Source organism: Prunus dulcis, chromosome 1, assembly GCF_902201215.1.
Source record: "Prunus dulcis chromosome 1, ALMONDv2, whole genome shotgun sequence".
NCBI classification, from domain to species: Eukaryota; Viridiplantae; Streptophyta; class Magnoliopsida; order Rosales; family Rosaceae; genus Prunus; species Prunus dulcis.
In genome coordinates, this window is record NC_047650.1 from 11540944 (window position 1) to 11561516 (window position 20573).

Genomic DNA, 20573 nt, shown 5'->3' on the forward strand with positions numbered 1-20573 from the left:
TGGACGCCAAACTTTGGCGTCACTGGTTGTTGTGGGAGCATCATTTAAATTGAAATAATTTGGGCAGGAAGAAGAGGAAGCCATTTTAAGAAGGTTTAGAAGAAAGTCTTAGAAAAACTAAAGTTTCAGAAAATGAAGGAAGTTGAGTTGAAACGCAGTTGCTCCAATCAAGTTTTGTATAAGCAATATCTATAGACGGAAATGTGGCAACTTTTCCGGGATCCCAATATCTTCTCGGATCCCCATATTCTCTTTTTCTTTTCCAGATTCCAAAACTTCACGCGGCCTCCATTAATGTTTGTCGGCACTTTCGGCGTTTTCAAGTATTATTTTCGTCAAAGCCGATCTTGCTTTGCGGATTTCACGGAGCTACTTTTTCAAAAGTACCCGAGAATCTCGCAATTTTCCTATGGTTAATTTGAAATTCACCGGTTCTACCTATTCCTCTTATTTGTGTATAAATGTGTTACTAACGAAATTTTCTTTGCAGAAGACATCCAGTTTTCTCCATACCTAGTGATGCGATATCTACTTGTTTTTCTTATCAGTGAGCACTCAATATGCCCGAGAAGCAAGACTATCTCTGATCATCCATTCAGGAAGCGAGACTATCCCTGATCACGTTTCCGCTACATCAGGGAACTGTGAAGGCGACCTTATGCTCTAATCTCCTGAGGTCCTTCTAGACTAGGAGAAATGAGAGCTTGTTGTCTGCTCCCACCAGCTTCCTTCCTTGATTGCTTACCTTACCTTGCAATCAATATCACAATTTTTGTATCTTTTCTTTCTTTTTATAACTCTATGTTCATAAGGGATTTTATTTCTTTAGAACGAACATCCGAAGAAAGAATCCATGCAGTGATCCTAACTCTAAGGGTTATTTGTTTTTGACAGAGAGAAGAATTGTGATTTTTGCTCTTGCAGGATATAACTAGATCATCAAGCACTACATTATATTTACTGGGCCGATACGAGCTTGAATGATACTTGAGAAAAGTTTCTCCCACCTAAGGATGTAAGCAATACTTGTGTTATTTTATGCTTATATACTTATTTGATATTTTATCTTGAAAGGTAACCAAATGGGGAGATAAGTCCGTTCCAAAAGAATGGCTTGTATGTATCCATGAATTATTAATGCAAATTTTACAGATTGCAAGTTGGATACATTGATAATACACTGCACAGATTAAAGTCCCATAAGAACATAATATGGGTATAGCAGTGATCAATATGATGCACGCCTGTTGCGTAGCAAATGATGTGGATTGAAGTCCCAAAAGGACAATCCTTTGACATGTCAATATTGATATTGTGCACGCCTAATGCGTAGAAAATTGTATGGGTTAAAGTCCCAGAAATTAATTGACATGTATGTATTAATCTGTGGCATGCCTGCAGCATGAAAGATATATGGGTTCTAAATGTTCCAACTCCCTAAATGGAGATTATCCACGCTCTACTGCAAAATAACGCTCCATTTGAGGTTATAATCCACATTCTCACATCATAAAAGCCCCCTAAAGTGGCTTGGGTACCCAAAGGCAAAGAAATGCTTATAATTGATGCATGCGCATGCACATGAGAATGGTGGGATCATGAATTGATGAATGACAAATTTTGGATTTTGGAGTAGCTACTCAAATCATCAATGGGCTGTGTTGATTGGAACCACGTTCAATTATTAAATGTCGACAATATCATTGGCCAAAATGGAATGAGGCAATTCCATTATAGATGAGAATGAACGTGAAAGAACAAACCCACAGTACGAACCCCAAAAGATGTTAATATTGAAAGTTATACTTGGGTGTTCGGAATAAAAGGGAATATACCTACTTTGTATGACACAATGTTTCTGGCAGAAACAAGGAATGTTGGGTTTTCTCCATATTTACAGATTCAATTGTGCCCCCTTTATTGCACATTTACGGAGACCAACATGTTATCTTTAAGGGTTATTAAATGCACGGAGCATATCACCAGAAGTGATTCCCTAAAGATGTATAAATAGCTGGGTTAAAGCTATATAATGTGTCATAAAGTTTAATCCCTTTAAACAAAATCCTTGAAAGGATTGAAATTGCATGAAGCAAGTCCCTGAAGGACATGTGCCTGAAGCACAAAATCTGTACTCAATACTAATGTGCATAAATTGCCTCAGTGAGTACATGGATTATAATGTGTTTGCAACACATTAAAGCTTCTGAAGAGTTCAAGAAATATTTGTCTCGACTTAAAGATCGAGCATTATGCCAACGAGATTCTTGCTTATACTAAGAAAGTATTGAAGCATTTTTATGAGGATTATCCGTTGGACACTTTAAGGATTTTCCGGAAGTATATTGGACCGGACATCGTATTTTCCAGATAGAGCTCAACTCCATCACCATCATTTTGGGATGATGTGAGGCATATTTGATGCTATCTAAGCATAACACCATATACGGGCATATTTTTGAGTGAACTTACAAATAGCCCAAGTGTTATTAGATATGCGGACTCTGGAAATTTCTATGGTCGCTTACTGGAAAAAGCTAGTCATGAAGTTTTCAGGGGGAGCGTGGTATTAATAAAGACCTTCATACACTGTACTCTTTTTCCTTCATCCATTTTTTTTATCCCACTAGGTTTTTCCTAGCAAGGTTTTAACGAGGCAATGTCGCTCAAGATTGACTCACAGAAGCAGTGTCAACTATGATATTCAGAAAGATGATCAACAGTATGGCTTAAAGATATTTTGCCAAGCATCAGGGGGAGCGTGCTGTCAATAAAGACCTTTACACACTGTACTCTTTTTCCTTCGTCCAAGTTTTTATCCTACTGGGTTTTTCCTGACAAAGTTTTAACGAGGCAGTGTCGCACGCGTGTCAATATACACAGAATTTTATGTTACACATGGTTATGTACTCTTTTTTCCTTTGACCAGTTTTTTTTTGTCCCACTGGGTTTTTACTGGCAATGTTTTTAACGAGTCATATTCCATACCAATTGTGATCTCCAAGGGGGAGTGTTGTAAAGTAAAGGATGGATCCCAAAATGGTAGAGCCCACTACCTAATTAATTGAAGAGAAATGATGAAACTTGTTTGCCATCATCGCTTGAGAGCCAACCACATATCCACAGGAGGCAATAACACTACTAGATTTTGTTGCCTATAAAATAAGACTTCATCCTCACTTGTAATAGACAGAAAAAACATTCAATAAAATATTAGGCTTCTATACCTTCTCTCTTTCTCAATTCTCTACATAATCTATTTAGTTTACAACATTTCCGATTTATTTCATTTTGGATGGTCCACGACTCCACGAGTCGACAACGGTCCACTCCGAGTCGGAAGACTATTTTTTTTTGGTCGAAAAGAGTCGGAATACTATAGACCATCATCTGTCTACCCATGACCATGCCCTGCTTTGCATTCAGACACGTATAGCTCCACCTTAACGACCTCTCCTTCGACCCAAAACCCATTCATGGCGGTTCATCAACGATCTCGCTCAGTTCCAATTCACACATCGCCTCCTCTCTCCCCCAATTTCTAGGGATCATAATTCGATTCGCCAAGGTAAGTAAGTAGCTCTCTGATTATCTTTCAACGCTTTGTTTTGTTTGCCTCTGCCGACAAATGTTAAATGGGAATTCAAAGTTAGAATCTTTTGTTTGAGTATTGTTTGGTTTCTGAGGAATTGGAATTGGGTTTTACTGAGCTTGGTTAAGCTGTTTGATTAGGTTGAGCTGCGCTTGACTGTTTGTGTGTGCGAGAACTGTGAATAGGAAGATTTTTCACGTTGAAAGTTAGAGCTTTTTTTGGTCTCAACTCTAAATTATACATTAATTATGTGCAGGGTCACTACTGTTAGAACTAAATTACATTAATGTGATGGCCCATTGAGTAGTGGGTATTGGGGAAAATTACAAAATGAGTTACAGAACGAGGTTTGGAAAAGATAATAGCGCTTGTGATAGTGGAAATGCTGTTGAAGGTTCTGGTTCAAGTAAAGGACCCAATGAAGTATCAAATGATTTTGATCATGAAATTGCTCAACTCACTAAGCATAGATCAAGACCCCATCAGCTTTTGAGCCAGGACATGCCTGGAAAGTCAAGGTTACTGGTTTCAACAATGAAAATGTTGGTTGGTCGTGAAAGTAATCATTCAGGACGCGGGAGATTCTCGTCTGCTGACGGTTGCCATGTCTTGAGCCGGTATCTGCCCATCAATGGTCCATGGGGGGTGGACGAGTCAACAAGTCCTGCTTATGTTTCTCAATTTTCAAATGATGGTTTGTTTTTTGTTGCTGGATTTCAGGTATTGGGGTTTATGGGGTTAATGATATAACTCATTTATTCTTGTGCTTAAAAAAAATAAATTTCCCCACTATACATTCATGCAGATACAGAGTCCTAACTTTCTTCTTTTAATGAAACAGGGAGGCCATATTAAAATATATAATGTTGATAAGGGATGGAAAGTTCAGAAGGACATCCTAACCAAAAGCTTGAGATGGACAATTACTGATACATCTCTATCGCCAGATCAACGTTATCTTGTGAGTTAATGATGCTTTATTGAATCAAATGGGCCTTCTGTATATAACTAAGACTTTTAAATTGTAGGTTTTCTTCATAGAAAAATAATCTCTTTGATTGATTGCTCAATTCTCTAATTAGCAAATGCAAGACAACCCATATGTGCTCTCAATCGTCATGCAAACTGTTCTATACATTTTGTTACACTTTGTGCAAATTCCTTAGCTTGTGTATATGTAGTTCTTTCTCCTCTCTATAGAATAGGTTTAGATGTGTCTGGGATGATAGAGATAAGGTCATCAAGATTTATTGAATATTTGGCTTGTTTTCGTTTTCCTGACAATTATGATCATCATTCCAGAATTATTATTAGTCACGATTAATTTGAATGTAAAATTGCAGGTTTATGCTAGCATGACACCCATTGTCAATATTGTCAATGTTGGATCTTCTATGACAGAGTCACTTGCAAATGTTACGGTATGTGACACTAGTGCTACTAGCTTTGAATTTAATACAGAATATCTTGTAGATACTAGTTTAATTGGTTTGTTTATAGATCTGGTGTGATCCATAACGTTCCTGGGCCTTTTTATAAACCATGTTACTTTTCAGCATATATGTTGTTTGAATTGTTGTTTTCATCTTGTAAAGTAGGAATGTTTTTTAATGTTACCAGATCATGAAAGCTGGTAGATATTACTTCCTAGCTATGATATCTGAGGTTAGCTAGGGATGTTTGTTGACTTCATTTCAAAATTATTGTTTTCCTAGATACTCTGTTGGCATATCGGTGATTTTGCAAGATGTTACAACTCCCCACTATAATGCTTGGGTTTATCTCGTTATAACCTGTTTTTGTACTTTTTGAAGTGTACATTTTATTTTTTGGATAATTACTAATTCAATTTTAATAATCAGGTGATTTTCTGTTATGATGGTGCGCTTCATAGAATCACTTTCTTGTTCATACTTGTTCTTTCTTACATTTAAAGATTACCTTTTCTGCTCAGGAAATTCATGAAGGTCTGGATTTTTCTGTTGATGGTGATGAGGACGAATTTGGAATTTTCTCAGTTAGATTTTCAACTGATGGGCGAGAGCTTGTGGCTGCAAGTAGTGATGCTTCAATATATGTTTATGATCTCCAAGCAAATAAAGTTAACCTCCGAATACCAGCACACTCGGTAAAGGCTCTGAAAAATCGAATATAATCAAATTACTCCTTAATGGTGGTTCTGAGAAGTTTGCCGTCTACTTTTAAAGGCACATAGTTGCCCATTCTAGTTCCTTTCTCCAGAGACTATCTGGATGGAACTTACAGGTATCAGTTGATTATTTTATTTAACTTTTGTTGCAGTCTGATGTAAACACTGTTTGCTTTGCGGATGAGACTGGACATCTCATATATTCTGGCAGTGACGATAATCTCTGTAAGGTAGGGTTCATCCATTGTCTTTATATGGTATAAGATGTAGAAATCATGATCTCTACATTGTTTGGTACTTGTTTTTTATTTTCTTTTATTTTGGCATTTCCCTTTTGTTGTCACTGAATTTTATTTTCTGATTAAGGAGGCCGGGAGGGAGGATACTTTACCATTGGAGCTATGAGTCCCCATGAATTATAGTCCTATTTATTTTCTTGTACAGGTTTGGGATAGACGCTGCTTAATCACAAAAGGACAAGCAGCTGGGGTCCTGATGGGACATCTTGAAGGTGTTACATTTCTTGATAGTCGGGGAGATGGGCGTTACTTAATATCAAATGGGAAGGACCAGACTACCAAACTCTGGGATATAAGAAAGATGTCCTCTAGAGCCATGTAGTAAGTCTGTGTTACTTGTTTCCCTTTTCTGCTCATGTTAACTTATTGGATTTCTGTTCAGTGCTATATAAATATAATATTTATTGCTGTCAACAGCATGGGATAAGTTGACCCAATTTTGTTATATTCTCATATTAATGTCTGATTTTTGACGTGGTTTTGGCAGTCTTTCTTCAATAGGTAGACCTATGATGCTATTAATTGTTTTATGTCAATAATATAAAGAAGATGATATGGTAACAGACATATTGAGTGCTGACAGCTTAATAGAACTTTATATCGTGATATTTTCTGTCTGTAGAAGGGATGGTAAAAGGTTGGGGAACAATTAGAAGTGGAAAAGTAGATTATTTGCGAATAGTTACTATGATTAGAGCATGGTGGAATTTATCGAACCTTTTTATCAGATTGTTTGGTCATATTAAAGCATGGTGAAAAGAGGACCATCTTTGTGAGATTCGAATACAGCAGCTCCTATTATTATAGCATGGAATATGTCTCTGATCTTTGTTGAACCATTTTGTCTTAATGTCACTATTGTGTTTTTACCATATTAAAACATGCAGTTCATGTATCTCAAGTTAATTTGAACCCTTTGTTTGTGCCTGTCTGTGTGCGGAATAAACACTCTTGTCAAATCAGCTTATTATATAGATACTGAGATACTGGGTCAATGACTAAAGTCTAGATCCTCCACGTTTAAACATTAGTGTATGGATTTACTTTTGTGGCCACTGATTTTCAATTTTCCAACCAGCAGCCCAAGGCTTAGAGATCATGACTGGGATTACAGATGGATGGAGTACCCAGCTCATGCAAAAACTTTGAAACATCCAAATGATCAGTCATTGGCTACATATAGAGGCCATGGAGTCCTTCGTACTTTAATTCGCTGTTACTTTTCTCCAGCATATAGGTAATTCTCATTTCTGTATTCATTTTAAATTTGGATTCAAAGATATGTGAATCCAAAGTTGCTGATAGTGATATTGGCTTGAATCTGGTCAGTTCAAAAAAGTAATAATAATAAAGTAAAAAAAAACTTGTGGTAAGTCCAAGATTGAATGGGCTAGGCTTTACTCTTCATGATGTATTGACTGAGTTATGAGTTCAAATGACTTATTGAACTGCTGGAGTAGGTGTATGTTCCATTACCTGCTTTCATAGTTAACCCTGGTCTTGGTTTTTTATTATGCTTTATTTCAAAGTTCAACACCAAGTTCGTTTATCAGATTATGATCATAGAGCTAGGGAAGTTGGTCAAGTAAAACATCTGGCATTGATTCAGCCTACAATCTTATTGGCTGCTTTTCTGGTTCTAGGGAATCCGTTTCATCTGTCATATAATCAGTTGGCTGTGTTGACAGTTGTTTAGGAGTATGTTTGGAGTATGTTTCTAACTTCGTGTCCTACTTATTGCAGTACCGGACAAAAGTACATCTACACTGGATCTAGTGATCATTGTGTCTATATATATGATCTGGTACGTAACTCATCTTTCATGTTTCACATCATCAACACACTGTTTTCTCATGTCATCCTGTTCAATAGTTGATGTAATGGGATGAGGTAGCTATCATCTTTTTTCGTATTCATCTACAACCCATAAAAAGAAGACAAAAGTAAATGCTTGTATGAGTTCCTTGTGGCAAAGCAAGAATCATGGTTGGCAGAGTCTCTAATAAAATAACACTCCCATGAGAACTTCTCCTAAATTCAGCTTGCTAGCTTGTCACTATTACAAAGCTCAGGCTAACATGTTCCCTTCTTGAAAAATTATGTCTTGGGAACCTGTGATTATTGGATCTCTAGTAATTTTGTTTGTTCTATAAAGGTGACCGGAGCTCAAGTTGCGAGACTCAACCATCACGAAGGACCTGTAAGAGACTGTAGTTGGCATCCTCTGTATCCGATGTTGGTCAGCTCTTCTTGGGATGGGACGATTGCCAGATGGGAATTTCCTGGGGATGACCAAGTACCCACCCTGGAGAGGCCGAGAGCACGCCGGAGGAGAGGCTACTATAACTATTGAGGATGGTTCATGTTTTTCACGGTTCATAATGTTATACTGCATTTTAAATTTTTTTAAAAAGAATTGCAGTCAGTAAGTACAGAAAAATTATAGTTCTTTGGTCGCAGCCTTATAAACTATAATGGCTGTACACAAATGCAAAATATGTAATGTTATCGTTATTCACAATAAAAACAAATAGTGTAAAGTTGCATTGATATATTCAAATCAAATCATGTTTAGCATGCGACTCACTCCTTACTCATGTATTCATTAAAAAAAATAAAATGTTTAGCTTCGAATGTCGTCGATATCATTCACTTTGAAGCAGTCTGTTCTTCTTGGAAATAAATACTTTTTGGTCTTTTTATGTTAGAGGGAATTTGTAATTTAATAAATAGTTTGATATTATGGTATATTCAATTAATTTTAATGTTTGTTTGAGAACACCCAAAATTTATAGCATATCCTAGTTCAAATGGGATTTATATCATAAGCGACGCATATGAATACATATAAATACATGTAAAGGACACGTGGAGTAATACAAAGTGAGAACTCTAGCTACAATCACTTAATGACATACAAAGTGAGAACTCTAGCTACAATCACTTATGATCCCACGTGTCATTGTGTTATCGGCTGGGCATAGCAAAAAGTGTTACCATGTTGCATTAGAGTTATTTCCCATTGGGAGGGGGAAAGATTATAGTATATCCTAATTCAAATGGGAGTTATTTTCCATTGGGAGGGGGAAAGATTATAGTATATCCTAATTCAAATGGGATTTATATCATAAGCGACGCCTATAAATACTTGGAAATCTAGATAACCCAATATCATCATCATCCGCAACGGTTGCTATGCATAAGTGGGCTGATGATCGAATTTCATGGACATCCTTCGCTTTGAAGCCGTCTGTTCTTCTTGGAACCGCGATGAAAGATGGTATACCTCTACTGCCGCGTTGCCTCCTCAATATCCATGGCTCATGCTTCCCACCCTCAAATTGCATGGTAGGTGGCCCAAGGCCCCTAGTGATGGTCATGTGGATGGCATATGCTTCTTCAGCCTGGTAGAGAATAAGGTTTACAAGATGGACTGGAAAGCGTCTCAAGGCTTTCCTGGCAACGTCGATTCCTTTCCGGGTTCATCACTGTTGATTATTGGCTCAAACAATAGTCAAAAGTGGAAAACACGTTCTGCTATTTATTTTGGTAGTTGGTTTTGGCAGAGAGATGATAACATCACGTGGGAGACAAAAGCCCTGTTTTTGACTTTGTTGATGCGAAAAAGTGGTTTGGCACTTTTGGGCTCAACTTAGTGGTGTTGGGCTTTCGGTATGCCATGGGCCTTTGCAAAGCGTGTGATCTGCAAGATAACAAACGTTCGGTAAGGCCTTTAGGCACCGGTGTGGTACTGGCCGAAGGCTCTCCGACGCTTAAGTAAGTACGGATTTAGTAAGCTTAAACTGACAAATCAATAGGTTGTATGCCATAAGTTCTGATTACCTCCATTGTGGGGAACTGTGCTTCTTTTATAAACCTTGGGAGATGTGCAAGTTGTGTAGAATTTTGATGTGGGACTGTGGACATTCATTGTGGATATGCCAAGTGTCCAGTGGGCACTTGTGCCATTATTAGGGGATCGGCATGCCCAGGTGCCGAAGGCTCCCCTGTCGGTGACGCATATTGTCCACGTGTTTAGCTCTTATTAGTTGCTGATTCTGGTATCAACAGGAGTCCCCCAAGTTTCTGTTTAAGAGTAGGGTCTCAACAGTGACTTGTGTCAGTCCTGGGTCTCCGTGAGCTATCAGCAGCAGCTGATGCACGGTATCTGGGTAGCTATACCGTTCGGTGCGTTGGTTGGAGAGAGGTGGTAAGGCCTCTTTTCGCAGGTATGGTCTTCTGATTCGAGGTGTCGGGGTATTCCAAGAGTCACCCATTGTTGTGATGCCATTCGGTAATTTTTGCACTTCCGAACGGTGGTGTACAGCCCATGCCTAAGCTCTGGATGGGAAGCAGAGTTGCTCTAGACCGAAGTGACGTTTCGTTTCCTGCACGGACGCTTTGTCTTTCGTGCCTGGTGTTGGGTTGGCACCACGTGTCGAGCAACGCATGTGCTTCAAAGCAATGATGGCGCTGGTTGGGTTTTCGAAGCGTGCCGTTTGACTTCTTCCTCTATAAATAGAGGTGACTCCGGATGAGGGGTCATTTGTGTTGTGAGAGAGACTTTAAGAGCTTTTTCTAAATGCGATTTTCGGCGAATATCCTTCAGCAATCAAGGCAATTTCCGGCTTGTTTCTTGTGGGGGAGCGATTTTCGGCGACTTCCGACACTGTACAAACAAGGTATTTCCGTCTTTTCATGTACTTTTTCGATTAAAGTGTCCTTATGGCTTGATATAGACTATGAGCACACATAAACATGAGGAACGTTTGGTAGTCTAGCTACCGTAGGTAGTGACGGCCATAAGAACCCTTAGTTTGATCTTTATGCATGGCATTTAGTTTCCCTTTGTTGTTTGTAGATGTCCGATAGCGAGTCTGAGTATGATTTTGAACCTAATGTGTTTGATGGTGAGTCCTCGGATGATCAACGGGACTCCGACAGTGTGGCACTGGGTTTCAAGAGTGCTGATAGTGAAGAAGTCGAGGTAGAAGTTGCCGGTGAAAGATTTAGGGCCCCACCGTCTTTCGGTAGGGGAAAGGTTCTACAACCGAACCAGGTGGTTCCGTTGGTTGCAGTGCCATGCGGGGATGCTTGTGCCAGTCCGAGCCAGTACTGCGAGTTACTAATGGGTGATACGCGGTTGCCTGATCGGCATGCTAGCTACCATTCGAAGACTTCCACTTCTGGACAGGGCGACGCACCTGCCGAGTCTTCATCTCATCCGGCAGTGACGATGGCTTCCCCGGGAAACCCCAAAGTGCCATTAGGCCAACCGAAGAGGCTTCTGTTCGGGGTAGATTACTTAGGTCCGAATCTGGTTATCAAGGCTGAACTGGCCAAATTTCGGGCAGAATATCTCATCCCAGATTCGGTTAAGTGGAGGATCTTGGGGCCTACCGAATCCTTAAGTAACCCTAAAGACGGTGAAGTCGTCTTTTTTACGGACGTTATGAAATAAGGCGTCTGTCTACCTCTGCAGCCTGCCGTTCAGAGGATCCTCGCCCACCTAGGCTACACTCTAGGTCAATACAATCCAAATTTTTGGGTAGCTTTGATAGGAGTCATTATTGCCTTCAGCCTTGCGGAAGAAGGCGACCCTTTGTATGAGCAGTTCTCATACTTATACAGCGTTACAAAGTCTAAGAGCATAGACCATGGGGGTTGGGTTCATGCGAATTGTCTGCAAGCTTTCGAGAGTGGCCATTTTGTGAATGGAGTGCCCTACTCGCAAAAATCATGGAGGAATCGGAGGGTACTGTTGTCTGGTGACTGGGAGTCGCCTTCGGATAGACCCGTTCGGTTCTCTATTCCTAACGTTTTCTAGATTGCCAGTAGGATTATAATAGATCTTTCGGCACTTTTGTGTATCCCTTTACGATTTTCTGACGTATACCGTTTTTGCAGGTAAAGTGAAGCAACCTACTCCCACCAAGGCAAACATTCAAAAGGTGGAGAGAGTGAGAAATAAGGTGCCAGCTGCCAACCGCTCCTACTCAGACTTCATTTTCACGGCCAACCTGATAAGAGCTCGGCTAGTCAATTATGTAGAGAGTGAATTCTAATCTCCTTACCGTTATGTATGAGCCCCTATGTTGTTTCATTTTTCGTAATGGTATATGTCTTGCAGTGACTCCTACTAGGCAGCAATCTGAGGCGTCAATGAGGCGTCTCCTACTCGGGGCCAAGGCAAATAAGCAACGACAGTCCCAGCAGCAACCTCTGCCGCAGCAGGACCCTCCGGCTCAACAAGTCACTGCTGGCGAGCCTTCGGAAGCCGAATTGGAGAACTAGACTCTTTCTGAAAGGCTTCGGCAGCTTGAGGGTCAGGGCCGTCAAAACGAGAGCCTTGCTGTTGCGAGGGAGGCCTACCGGGAAGTCACCGGCAAAAGTCCTTTGGTGATGGAGCTCGATGGTCCTACCAAGGCGAAGAGGGCCAAGGTGCCGGAGCAAGACATGGCGGTCTTTGCCGTTGACGACGATGCCGAAGAGGCGGCGGGATCGGTCACCATCGCCTGTCCCTCCAAGACAGTCCAATTTGCGAACCATATGATTATCGGTTTACAGATGAAGCTGTCCGATATGGATAAGCTGCCAAAGAAAAGCCTTAGAGGGGAGGCCGGTCGCGCCTTTCGTCTACAGGCTACCGTGAGTTTTATTGCTTTTTGACCTACTGAGGTATGCGTGTGTTCTTGGTATCTGATAGTGACTTTTACAGGCGTCGATGGACATGTGGCTCTGTATGAGGAGAGCCATTAATGCTGCCGAACGGGCAAAGAAGGCCTACGACGATGGCAGCTCTAAGGTTGGCCGGCAAAGTGCTTCAGGACCACGCCAATCTTCTTAGAGACAAGGCGGCTCTTGAACGGTAGTTGAAGGCCACCGAAGAGAAGCTGAATGAAGTGAGAGTCGCCTTGGAAGCCTTGATGACGGCAGCGAGGGAGGCCAAAGTGGCAAAGGAGGCCGTGGCGGTGGCTTTTGGAGAGGCCGAACGATCTAGTGCTGTAGAGATTGAGACTGCTGTTCAGGAAGCCGTGGATCGGTACCGTTCATCAGAAGACTTCACTGCCCTGGTGGACAAAGAGGTGAGTGAAGAGATGATGGATTTGATCTACCGCTTCAAGCGCTTCAACCTGGGTTCTAAACTGAACCTCAATTTAGCTACTGATCCCCCGCCTCTACCGGAGGGAATTACGGAGGAGATGATCGAGGATTACGAGGGTGAAGACGCCCCTTCTAAGCTGGGCCCCGAAGCCGAGGTCGAAGCTGGTGTTGAGCCTAGAGCAGAAACCAAAGCCGCTCCTGGTGCTGGAGAGACTGCCGTATAGTTTCTCGTTATCCCTTTTATCTTTGCTTTTAATCCTATACCTGCTATAAGGCAGTTGTTCCGAACACCTTGATGCTGAGGGCATCTTTTTATTTTTATCTTTGATATTTTGTCTAAGTTTTTTTATTGCTGACCTTTTAACAAAATCTTTATGCATTACCGATTAGATAGTTTTTGCCGATGGCTAATACTTGTTTAAAAACTAATTGGAATTACCTTATCGCCGAGGGCTGATAAAAGGCTCACAAGTTTTAGTTAATAGAAAATTGCCAATTGTTCAAGGCTGTTGTCGATGGCTAGTCATGCGTATGGATAAAGAATTCTTTCCAATTGTAAGTGCAGATAGGGTCGGTAGGATTAAAACTTAAAACCTATTTACTGCCGAAGGCTAATAAAAGTTTGTTTTGACATTTTCGAAGGACATGTAAATAAATTTAACTAGTAGTTTATAATGAGTACTAGAGCCGAGGGATTTTCCATTAAATGCTGCCGAGGTTACAGAGTTCTTTGTTTTACAATTTTAACCTGCCGTAGGCTAGGGAACCTTACTTGAAATAATATTTCAGATGTTCGATGTTCCAAGGATGACCGAGGGTTTTTCATCTGGAGTCTCTTAGCCGATAGATTCCTGATCGAAGGATACTGATGATCTTGTAAGGTCCTTTCCAGGAAGGTCCGAGGGTTCCTTCCGTGAGGTTCTTGGTTGCAAGAGAGACTTTTTTGCATAACCCAGTTCCCGATTCGGAAAGAATGGATCGGACCCTTGAATCATAGTATCGAGAGACTCGCTGCTTGTAGGCCTCATTCCGAAGGTTGGCTTACGCTCGGCGTTCTTTAATTAAGTCGAGATTCAATGCGAGTGCTTCCTCGTTCACCTTCGGGGCAAAGCTTTTCGTTCGATAAGAGGTCTCGCCGATCTCCATGGGAACAACGGCTTCTGAATCGTACGCGAGAAAGAAAGGGGTTTCTCCGGTGGACGTTCGGTAGAATGTTCGAATGGCCCACAGTGCTTCTAGAAGCTTCTCAAGTCAAGCACCCTCGGCGTTGTCGAGCTACCGTTTCAACAGCTTCTTAATGATTTTGTTTATTGCTTCGACTTGGCGGTTTGATTAAGGGTGAGCTGGTGAGGCGAAGAACAGATTGACCTTGAGACGAGTACAAAACTGTCGAAAGAGTTCCGAATCAAACTGCCTGCCGTTATCGGGGATTTTTGCGTAGGGGATACCGAACCTGTAGCAGATGTGAGTCCATACGAAGTCCTCCATTCTGGCTGCCGTTATAGTTGCCAGTGCTTCGACATCTACCCATTTGGTGAAGTAGTCCACGGCAACCACGACGTACTTAACCTGACCCTTGCCTTGCGACATTGGGTCGATTAGGTCGAGTCCCCATTGGGCGAAAGGCCATGGGCTCACAATTTGTGTTAGAGGCTCGACAGGGATGTGAGGTATGTTGCCGAAGCGTTGGCATTTGTCGCACTTTTTCACTAGTGTATTTGTGTCCTGATGCATAGTTGGCCAATAATACCCTTGCCGAAAGGCCTTATGTGCGAGCGATCGGGATCCAGAATGGTCGCCACATACGCCACCATGGATCTCCCGAAAGACGTAGTCCCCTTGTTCGGTGGCAAAATTGTACCAACCTTGTTGTTGATGGCCAAAGCTAGTCGTGCCAGTGCATCAGCATGACTGTTTTTCGTTCTGAGGATCTGCCGAATCTCGTAGGCTTGAAATTCTTGAAGAAGTGGGTATGTGGTTGATAGGTAGGCTGTCATGGAGGTATCTCTGGCTGCGAAGTCTGCAGTTATCTGATTCACTATGAGCTAGGAGTCATTGTGAATGCTGATTTGTTTTGCGCTCATGCTCTTGGCTAGCCGAAGGTCGGCCAAAAGAGCTTCATACTCCGCTTCATTGTTGGAGGTTCCGAAGTTAAATCGGAGGGCATATTCGACCTTGGCTCCTTCTGGAGTAGTTAACACCAGACCAGCTCCACAACCTTATTGATTCGCCAAGCCGTCGACATGCAGAATCCATGTGGGAACGGAAGTGTAGAAGTGTTCGGCGTTCTACTTGCCTGGTTTCCCGTCATTAGCCTCTGAAATAGCTGGCTCAAGTGCTATCGAAGGTATATGCTCAGAGATGAAGTCAGCGACAGCCTGCCCTTTCTCCACAGGTCTTGGTTTGAACTGTATGTCAAACTCTCTTAACTCAATTACCCATTTGATCAATCGACCAGACGCTTCCAGTTTCTGGAGCACCTGCCGAAGCGGTTGGTTGGTTAAGACTGTAATTTCATGCGCTTGGCAGTATGGGCGAAGTCTTCGAGTTGAGATTATGATAGCTAATTCTAGCTGTTCCAAGGGAGGGTACCAAATCTCTGCGTTCTGTAGTGCCTTACTGACGTAGAAGATCGGTAGTTCTGCTTTCTTTTGTTTGCGTATCGGCACCGAGCTGACGACAGTGCTAGATACAGAAAGATGAAGAAATAAAACCTCTCCTGGGAGTGGCTTCGACAACAATGGTGCTATACTCATGTAGTTTTTTAAGTCTTGAAATGCCTGGTCGCATTCGGCAATCCACGCGATATGCTCTTTGCCCTCTTTCAAGGCTTTAAAGAACGACACACACTTATCGGTAGCCTTAGAGATGAAGCGTGTTAGGGCAGCGACTCGCCCTGCAAGGCTCTGAATGTCCTTCTGTGTCTTAGGCCTTTCCATGTCGATGATGGCTTTGATTTTCTCGGGATTGGCTTCGATCCCTCTCTGATTAATCATGAACCCGAGAAACTTTCCTGAACATACACCGAAGGCGCATTTCGTTGGGTTTAGTCTCATTCAGTAGTCTTTCAATATACAAAACATAAGGGCCAAATTGTGTAGGTGCTTTTCTGCCATCCGGCTTTTTAGCAACATATCGTCGACGTATACTTTCATGATGTTGTCGATATGTTTGGCAAAGATTCGGTTAACGAGCCTTTGATATGTTGCCCCTGCATTTTTTAGGCCGAACGGCATGACATCGTAGCAGTACAAACCCTGGTCAGTGATGAATGCCATATGGTCGCTATCTGCAGGGTTCATGAATATCTGATTATACCTAGAGTATGTGTCCATGAAGCTGAGCAACTCATTACCGGCAGTAGCGTCCACGAGCTAGTCGATCCGAGTTAACGGGAAGCTATCTTTTGGACAGGCTTTGTTCAGGTCGGTATAGTCCTAGCACATTCGCCACCCGCCATTCGTCTTCTGTACGATTACCGAGTTTGCAAGCCAGATAGGGTACGTAGCTCCCTTGATAAAGCCGATTGCTTTTAGCTTGTCAACTTCTGCACGCATGGCTTCGTACCGTTCAGCATCATACGAACAGCGCTTCTGTCTTACAGGTTTATAGATGGGGAAAATGCTGAGCTTATGGCTGATGACCTCAGGGATGATGCTGTAAGAACTCAATGAATTGCGATCATAGATGGGGGTTGAGGTTGCTCTGCGTTCAGTATAACCGTTTCCAATTCTTCGGCAGGTTGCACTTGCGGCATTGGTGTTTCATCCTTTGGGTCGTCTATGGGCCCGTTGCTGTTGGGCGCCCCTTGGACAGAAAATTTGAAAACTACCGATTTCAGGACCGTTGCATAGCACGTCCGTGCCATGAGTTGGTCCCCTCGGACAGCGCTTGTGCCTTTGTAAGTCGGAAACTTCATCAGCAACATGTGGGGGGGAGAGGTGCGCCTTCACCAGCACTATGACGTTATACGCCATTAGGCAATCGACAATGAGAAACTGGTCATATAACATTGTTTTTCGAGGGACAACACTGAAGGCGATGGGCAGACTGATACTGCCGATTGGCTAGACCAGGTCTCAAGAGAAACTAAGTATGGGTGTTATCTGCCGATTGACCTGGCTATCTGCTATTCCCATTCGTCTGAAAGTATCGGCAAAAATTACATTTACTGAACTTCCAGTGTCGATCAGTACCCGCCTTACATCATAGTTGGCGATTTCAGCCCGAATGATCATCGGGTCATCATGGGGGTAAAGGATCCCCTCTTCTTCCTCTTCATAGAATGTGATGGGCTCTAACACCACCTTTGAAACTTTGTGGTGCCAGTTGAATTTTATGCCGAAGACCTGAGGGTAGTGAGCGACCCGTACATATTGCTTCACCAAACGGTTACTTGTACCTGCAAAGGTGGGCCCTCCGCTGATGGTGCTGATCATATTTATTTGTCGATTCGCATTTGGGATCGGTGCTTGTGGTGGTCTGGCAATATACTGGTCCAGTTTTCCCTCTCGAATCAATCGTTCGACGATTTTCCTCAGGCTTATGCATTCCTCTGTATTGTGGCTGTTGTGCTAGTGGTACCAGCAGAATTTACCGGTATCCCAATTGTCCTGTCGGCTTTGGTATTATCTCGTATTCGTTCATCAGGACAACCTCATAAGTGGCATTCGACAGAGTGAAGACTTCCTGAGCGTGGTCGGGATTCGGTAGAGGCGCTCCGTGGTCATTGCGACCGTATTTTCCTTTTCCTTTCTTCGGGTGTCCTTACCGAGCATCGTGAGTGTCCTTTCGTTTATTCCGTATCGAAGACTCATTATTTCCTTTAGTTGTGGCATACAGAGATTCCTGCCCAGGGTAGCTCCTCTGCGCTGGTTCCTCCTGCCTAGCCGAAGGCCCGGACTTCGAGTTGAAATATTCAACCTTGGCGTGGATTGCTGCTTGCTTCATTAGTTCGTCATAGGTGCGCCAGTTGCTACTGTGCACAAGGTACTGAAAGTGTGAGGACCGAAGGCCACTCTTTAAGGCATCGTAGGCTCTCCTGTCATCCATTTCCGGACACCTGAAGTACTCATGACTGAAGCGTGCAGCATATTCTCTTAGGGTTTCATCTTTTCTCTGCCGAATCGTGTACATATCATCGGCAGAATATAGACAGTCCGTCTGGATCATAAAGTGATTGAGAAAAATATGCTTTATTTCGTCGAAAGAATCCACCGTTTCTGGCTCCAATCGGTAGAACCAGTTTAAGGCTGCTTTTGTAAGGGATGACGGGAACAGCAGGCATTGCCCCTCGTCGCTGAGACCTTTGCATCCCACAGCCGACTAGAAGGAGTGAAGGTGTGTTAAGGGGTCTTCCACCCCGGTGTAGAACGGTATACGTAAGGGTTGCACATCCCAATCTTGCCGGGAATGCCTGATGCGTTCGGTGAATGGCCCTGGCCGAAGCTTTCCCCAATTCGGTTCCTGAGAGCGAACTCGATCGTTTTCCATCTTCTGGACTTTCTGAAAAAGAAGTCGGATGACGGGATCTTGGCTAGGGTTTCCTCGGAGCCGTAGTCCTCCGAACATCTCTGTGGGCTTACCGGTCCGGCCTCCGAGTACCTCGTTGGTGTTGCCAAACGGTAGGTTGGTCTTGGAAGGGACATATTCATAGTCTAATTCAGCGGTGGATTCCAGGCCTCGCACCTTCTGAATAGGCGACTTGTTTCCCATAACCCTTATTCGGGAGTCTCTTAGGTGAGCATTGATCCTGATCGGAGATCCCTGTCTCTCGACTTCCTTGTCGTTAAGCTGGTGGCGATAATCGGTGTAGACCTTCTTCGATAGATAGGGCTGGTCCCTGGGTGCAGGGACTACCAGCTGTTTGGAGGGCGCAGGCGTTGCTTTACCCTCTTTTTACCCTTCTTCTGCTGACTCGGAGTCTGCAGGCTCTGAGAAGACTCAATGGTTTGAATATTATGTATACTGCTGATTGAACAACTGCTGGGTTTCGTCTACTTTGGACGAGAGAAGGTTGTTATGTTCTTGGAGTTTTGCCATGTCTTGCCGAAGAGAAGTGATTTGGGCCAGAAGCTCGGCTTCGGCGGTGAGTTGCATAACGGGCGAATTGCTAAGGGCCAGCGCTGAGCTAGCTCCCCTCTGCCTTCCGAACGGTAACCCCTCTTCTGGCAGGAATACTGGTCCAGAAGTGGTCCCCAAGTGTTCTAGGGATAATGGGTTGATTCAGATCGTTTCCCATAGACGACGCCAATCTGTTGATGCGAAAAAGTGGTTCGGCACTTTTGGGCTCAACTTAGTGGTATTGGGCCTTCAGTATGCCATGTGCCTCTACGAAGCGTGTGATCTGCAAGATAACAAAACGTTCAGTAAGACCTTTAGGCACCGGTGTGGTACCGGTTGAAGGCTCTCCGACGCTTAAGTAAGTACGAATTTAGCAAGCTTAAATTGACAATCAATAGGCTATATGCCGTAAGTTCTGATTACCTCCATTTTAGGGAACTGTGCTTCTTTTATAAACCTTGGGAGGTGTGCAAGTTGTGTAGAATTTCAATGTGGGACTGTGGACATTCATTGTGGATATGCCAAGTGTCCAGTGGGCACTTGTGCCTTTATTCTGGGATCTGCATGCCCGGGTACCGAAGGCTCCCCTACCGGTGATGCATATTGTCCACTTGTTTAGCTCTTATTGGTTGCTGATTCTGGTATCAACAGACTTCATAGCTGGCCTCATAATTAAAGTAGTTGGCCTTCACCCGTTGGCTTCTCTATAAAAGGAGAAGCATGGCAGCAGCCAAAAGTGGTGGAGAAGAGAAGCTACTTCACCAAAAGTGAGGGAGAGAAAAATAGCATGAAGCCATTCAGCAGAGAGAAGAAAATTCTCAAATTGTTCTTTGCTTATAAATCTTGGTGTTCTTGTTGGTGTTGTTTTGTTTTTTTTTTTATCTTGCCAATTGTTGTTTATTTTTCACTCATAGTTGATTGACGCTTGGTGGGTAATTCATCACATGAGTGGTTGGTGATGCTGGAGGTGGTGGGGTCAAGATTATTCGACGAAATTGGTGGAATTCGTCTTTTCAATCCAATATCTAGAAAAAGCAAGACGTTTCCTCCTTGCGCCGGTGCGGGTCTTCAATTAGAAAAGTTGTGCTTTCCTCGGACCCCTCTCGCAACAACAACTTTGTCGTGGTAATTCACGATACCATATCCCGACCGACAAGGCTAACATTCTATCAGCACAGCAGAGGCAAAGAAAACGCTGATGCGGGGGCATGGACTGAATTAGAGGATTCACATGATCATTATGACGGCTATTTTGATATCCAACTCCACAACAATGGCCGTTATTTATTTGCATTGTCTTTCGACCATTCAATTGAAGTTTGGGACTCTAGGGACACCTATAATAACCATCCCACCAAGATCATGA

The 20573-nt window shown here is 42.8% G+C and overlaps 2 protein-coding genes across 5 annotated transcripts; one reads left to right on the plus strand and one right to left on the minus strand.

Annotated features, from left to right (window-relative positions):
* Positions 1-3202: 3202 nt before the first annotated feature.
* LOC117614631 (LEC14B homolog) lies at positions 3203-8626 on the plus strand. 4 transcript variants are annotated; one of them, XM_034343508.1, is made up of 10 exons: positions 3203-3572; positions 3849-4312; positions 4434-4553; positions 4936-5013; positions 5547-5720; positions 5894-5971; positions 6186-6361; positions 7119-7277; positions 7784-7844; positions 8196-8626. In XM_034343508.1, exons 2-10 carry the CDS (start codon positions 3923-3925, stop codon positions 8391-8393), a joined length of 1434 nt encoding a protein of 477 aa, XP_034199399.1. In that variant the 5' UTR covers positions 3203-3572; positions 3849-3922; the 3' UTR covers positions 8394-8626. The 4 variants fall into 4 exon arrangements, with proteins under 4 accessions (XP_034199399.1, XP_034199398.1, XP_034199400.1 ...); XM_034343507.1 differs by having other exon boundaries at positions 3203-3568; XM_034343509.1 differs by having other exon boundaries at positions 3203-3568; positions 7122-7277.
* A 5850-nt stretch (positions 8627-14476) lies between these two features.
* Positions 14477-17583, minus strand: LOC117613900. Its single transcript, XM_034342517.1, has 4 exons — positions 17263-17583; positions 15441-16128; positions 15010-15164; positions 14477-14869 (listed from the first exon to the last, which is right to left on the minus strand). Exons 1-4 carry the CDS (start codon positions 17581-17583, stop codon positions 14477-14479), a joined length of 1557 nt encoding a protein of 518 aa, XP_034198408.1.
* Between the last annotated feature and the right edge of the window lie 2990 nt (positions 17584-20573).

Bases quoted from the DNA above. Each gene is read 5' to 3' on its own strand.
- LOC117614631 (XM_034343508.1), top strand. From the start codon at position 3,923: ATGAGTTACAGAACGAGGTTTGGAAAAGATAATAGCGCTTGTGATAGT. The intron at 4,554-4,935 runs GTGAGTTAATGA...GTAAAATTGCAG, and splicing joins CGCCAGATCAACGTTATCTT to GTTTATGCTAGCATGACACC. The intron at 5,721-5,893 runs GTAAAGGCTCTG...CTTTTGTTGCAG, and splicing joins TCCGAATACCAGCACACTCG to TCTGATGTAAACACTGTTTG.
- LOC117613900 (XM_034342517.1), bottom strand. From the start codon at position 17,583: ATGATCAGCACCATCAGCGGAGGGCCCACCTTTGCAGGTACAAGTAAC. The intron at 16,129-17,262 runs GTCAATCGGCAG...ATGATTAATCAG, and splicing joins TGGGAATAGCAGATAGCCAG to AGAGGGATCGAAGCCAATCC. The intron at 14,870-15,009 runs GTTGGTACAATT...ACTATGCATCAG, and splicing joins CTTTGGCCATCAACAACAAG to GACACAAATACACTAGTGAA.